The sequence below is a fragment of the Solanum pennellii genome, chromosome 11 (assembly GCF_001406875.1).
Source record: "Solanum pennellii chromosome 11, SPENNV200".
NCBI classification, from domain to species: Eukaryota; Viridiplantae; Streptophyta; class Magnoliopsida; order Solanales; family Solanaceae; genus Solanum; species Solanum pennellii.
This window is the reverse complement of record NC_028647.1, coordinates 25,047,852-25,052,709: the sequence shown is the minus strand read 5'-3', so window position 1 is coordinate 25,052,709 and position 4,858 is coordinate 25,047,852. Positions and strand designations below refer to the sequence as shown.

Genomic DNA, 4,858 nt, shown 5'->3' with positions numbered 1-4,858 from the left:
GCAGGTACACTCAAGACCCAGACCAAATACTAAAGAAAGAAGATCATCGCAAAAAATAGGATTGTTAGCTTTCTGTCAAAATAACTCCAGCAACTGGAGCTTGTAAACTAACCTCACCAACAACTCCCCCAATCAGAGACCACCGTTTAACAACACCAAACTCCATAAGTATGGGGTCTTACATAGAAAATATCACTTAAACTCCACTGATCAGTTGTACATAGCTAACTTCGTCAAACTCCACCAACCAATGGCTATACATACTTGATATCGTCAAACTCCGCCAACCAAAGGTTGTACATAGCAAAAGTCGATCGAACTCCACCAATCGGAGGCTGTACACAACAGATATCGTCAAACTTTGCCAACTGAAGGCTGTACATATAAAACATTGACCGAACTCCATCGATTGGAGTCTGTACACAGCAAACATCGTCAAACTTTGCCAACCGAAGGTTGTACATAGATAACGTCGATCGAACTCCGTCAATCGAGCCTGTATATAAGAAAAAGAAGCAACACTCCGCCAATCATAGACTCCATCATAGTGATATCACTAAATGTCCACCGGCAGGGGGCATGCACACATAGAAACACTGTCATACACCGACAATTAAATTTACATAACAAACTTTTACATTACAATATCCCGCCAGTCGAGGGCCCCTATATTTCAAGTTACTTTACGTAGTCAGATGCGACCTTTACATTACAACAGTCGTGCCAGTCGAGGGCCTCTACATTACAAGTTACTTTACCTGCATCACATTTACAACACATAAAGGAGACACCAACAATCATTTGAACACATACACTCTACTCTTTACATTACTATCTCAATTTATAATTTTTTGAACCGCAATAGGTACTTTTCACCCTTTTTACATGTTTTGCATGATAACACATTACAACGAGGAAATCCCTCTAAGAACTAAACTAGGGCAAGTTAGTGCAGTGTTAAGCATCACTAGCTACGTCAAGGATTCACTTTCAAAACTCAGCTCGACTCGATATTCAGAAGTTCAGATTTCAATCTTACTCATAGCTCTCTGAGAGCTCAATTCATTATAGCTTGACACTGGGCACTTTTTGAAAATTCATCTATCTACAAGAAGTCTTCAGTAGAAATTGCTACAGATAATTTCATTCAAGTCTCTTAAAAACTATGTCTCGTCCCTATATTCGTGTTAATCTCTTCATACCTCACCACAAAAAGATTTCAGTATTACCATAATTCGATACTGGGAAAATTTTAATTAAAATTTGCTATGTTTATATGCTCTTGAACTACATATGAAACCTGAGATATGTAGGCAACTCAAAAGCCAGAGTTTGGTCATAACTCCATAAACAGTTCTTGCCAAGTTTTGCTCAAGGAGTATTTTAGTGGGTCGCCTAAAATTGGATCGTGTCTTTGTCCACGTCTTTTCTACTCTCTTCCATGAACAAAGAAAGGGGCAAGCTATTGACACTCAATTTTGGCTCTCCACATTTATTTAAATATATTATATAAATATTACTACTTACTTTCTCATCTTTATATTTCATGTCAAATAAATATTTTTTTTAAAGGTTAACTCGATTTTCTAATTTAATATAATTTCTATTATTGCGATAAATATTTTTCGACATTTCTTTAAAGTTAGGAAAGCTTAATTAATTAATAAGTTACTGATTTATATTATTTTATCTTAAGAATGACCAATTTTATCAACTAAGTTAATCTTGTAAAATAATTATTTTTAATTTAATAATTAATGGCTATTTAATAATGAAAAGGTTATAATTCGAATGGATTTAACTTGAGCAATTTTTGCAATCAAGTCCCCTTAAATCGGCCAATCCGCGTATGTCACATAGGCGAACACATGGATTGTGCCTCTTATCTTTTAATCTCAACCCTCTACTTTAATCCAACAGCTGCAATTAACTCTTCTTTTAATATATAACTAGTATAAGTACCCGCGCGTTGCACGGATATTTAAAATATAATATTTTTAAATTTATGAATAGCTAAATATGAATTATTATTGAGTAACAAAAGTGCATCATATATAATGTTTTAATTTTTCATATACAAATAATGCTAACAAAAATTTACGATAATTTATGTGTAATAAGAATATGTTCATAAAGACTCTAAACATTATTCCAACAACTTCTCCTTCTTCTAATATGATGAAGAATAATAACATATGTGGCAAGTGTTGAATTGATATATGTTTGCTAGTTGATTAAATTTTAAGTTCATAAATCAATCTAAAACCTAGTATTAAAATTATTAACTCTACTTTTAGCTAAAATCAACATATGAATTACTAGACTAATTAAAATTAAGCATCAAACCAACAAAATTATAAAAATAAATATACTACTTGTTCACTTCTTGTTCAAGTTCACATAGTCATATATAGTCACAAAAGAAAAACAAATTATGACATAATCGGTTATACTACAATCATCACAATCTGCATATAAAAAATAGAAAATGAATACTGCAAAATATTATATTAGATGTAATGCAAAATGACTATATCGATGAAATAATTATTATAGCAGTAATTTACGAACTAAAATTATTAAAGAATTATAGTCCATTGCCATGAAATTATTCAAAATTCCTCCTATCCTCAGTTTCTTCTTCCTCTTCCTATTCCTCTTGATTCTTGTTGCATTAGAGAGTAAGATGTCATTCTCCTTCAATTACAACAAAACAATGTCATTATCCTTCAATTATAACAAAACAATTTCACATGAGACATCACACAATTAAGAAAAAAGACATGTAAACAGACAAGACATGACTATTATATGTCTCCTAAATTTTCTTATCTAGATTTTTACTTGATTATAATATTTATTTTATAAATATTTGAATTGAATTTAAATTTGAATTCGTATTTTGAAGAGTTGGCTTAAGAAGTGGATAATGTTATTAAAATTAAGATTTTTTTCAAAGTTGTAGGTCATGAAGTTTATATTTATTTTTAGGAATAAAGTTAGTTATTATTTGAAATTTAAATTTTAAACTAATTATTTAGATATTTTGTGGTGGTTTGTTTAGAGATTTATTTTTTAAAGGACGCGATTTACTTTATTTTAATTGAACTTTTTCCTTTCTTTTATTAAATAAGGCATGTTGTGGATAGAACTTAATAAATTCAAAAGGAAAAAAAGGAAAAAGTAAATTCTGTTTCTAAAATCAATTAGTAAGTTTTCTTTTTTTTATTATTATTATTATTTTTATTTTTATTTCAAAACAGTAAATTCAGTTTCAAAATCGAAGAATAGTAACCAACTTTTTAGTTTTAGGAAACAAAGAACTTTTTTTAAAATTATTTCTTGTTTATTTGTAAAAATTACTTCAAAAATATTTTTAAAAAGTAAAATAACAACATTTTACTATTTAATGAAATGATTTTTCAGAAATTAAAAATTTATTATTCATTACCATCTACATTTGTTTTTTTACTGTAAATAAGGAGGTTGCGAAAAGATAGTCATTTTTTTTAAAAAAACCAAAGGGTTTATATATATATATTTATCTCCTTTTTTTTCCTTTTAAACAAATTTTAGAAGCATCATCAAAATTTTGTAGGAAAAAAAAGTTACCGTGTTTAAGTTAATTATAAAATGTTCTAAAATTTTGTTTATTGTAAAAAAAAATGGTTTTACAGTTGCACTGTTCTAATTTTTATTTTTTAAAAAATGATATAGATCTGATTAATTTTAATTATTTAAAAAATATGTTATTTTGTAGTAATTGAGTATCATCTACTATTATTATTTTTATATACATATTTAGTTTCATTATAAATTTTTTTACATTGAATTAGAAATTTTCAATCGGACAAACTTAAAAATTTTAAAATTGAAGGAAATTATTTCGATTATAAACTCACTAATTACAATCAAACATTAGATCTCAATTACACTACATATAGATATATAAATTATTACCTGAAGAAATCTCAGATCTTTTTTTCACAGTTATCTTCTAATTTGTCATTGCAAATGCTCTCACTGAAAGATTGTCCTCACATAAAAAGGCAAAATATGAAGAAAAAAATAATACTTATTGAAATTAACGAGTATCAAAGAGATTAAGACAAATTTGTTGGAAAATGATATTGTGCTTATAAAAGAAAAGTGATCAATATGCTTTTTGGAGAAAAAAAGTGTTCATGCGAGGGACAGAATAAGGAAGTGGGAAGTTGTGGTGGTTATAATTATGTTTTTGTTTTTTATTTATATTATTATTTTATATTTTATTAGTTTGACAATCAATTTTCATTAGTTACTGTATCATCTTATAAAAACTATAATATTATTAAAAAAAATTCAATATTAAAATAAAATAGAAAGAAAGTTAAAATACGAAAGTAACGGCAAGTTTTGAATTTTTGAAAAACACTAAAAGTTAAAAGCAAAAATAAATCTTTTTAATGTTAACTTTTTTATTTTTTAAATTTATTAAATTCATAATTAAGATTACTATTATTATGATAACATCTGTTTTATTATTATTATTATTATTATAGTTATTATTGTTATTATTATTATACATTCATTTTGCTATAAATAAAGAGGTTGTGGAAATATTAAATAAATAAATTTTTTCAAACAGTTTTTAACTATCTTTGAAAAAACTCAAAATTGAAGGATGTAATTACCATTTTGTAAACGTGTTTTTTAAATAAAAAAACAATAATTTCTATTAATTTAAAACTCTAACGTATCTTTTAAAATAGTAACTTCTTTTGTTTATAAAAAAACAAATTAGTTAATAATTTAAAAATTAAAAATTAGTGAATAAATGTGGCGCTGACACATAGGCACTATTACCTCTCCTGTTATT

The 4,858-nt window shown here is 26.9% G+C and overlaps 1 protein-coding gene across 1 annotated transcript in view; it reads right to left on the bottom strand.

Moving 5' to 3' along the window:
* Positions 1–254: 254 nt before the first annotated feature.
* Positions 255–4,858, bottom strand: part of LOC107003768 — a 9,686-nt gene continuing 5,082 nt past the window's right edge. The window contains exon 7 of the mRNA XM_015202052.1: positions 255–496. Coding sequence (XP_015057538.1) covers positions 255–496 — 242 coding nt within the window. The remainder of the gene's footprint in view (positions 497–4,858) is intronic.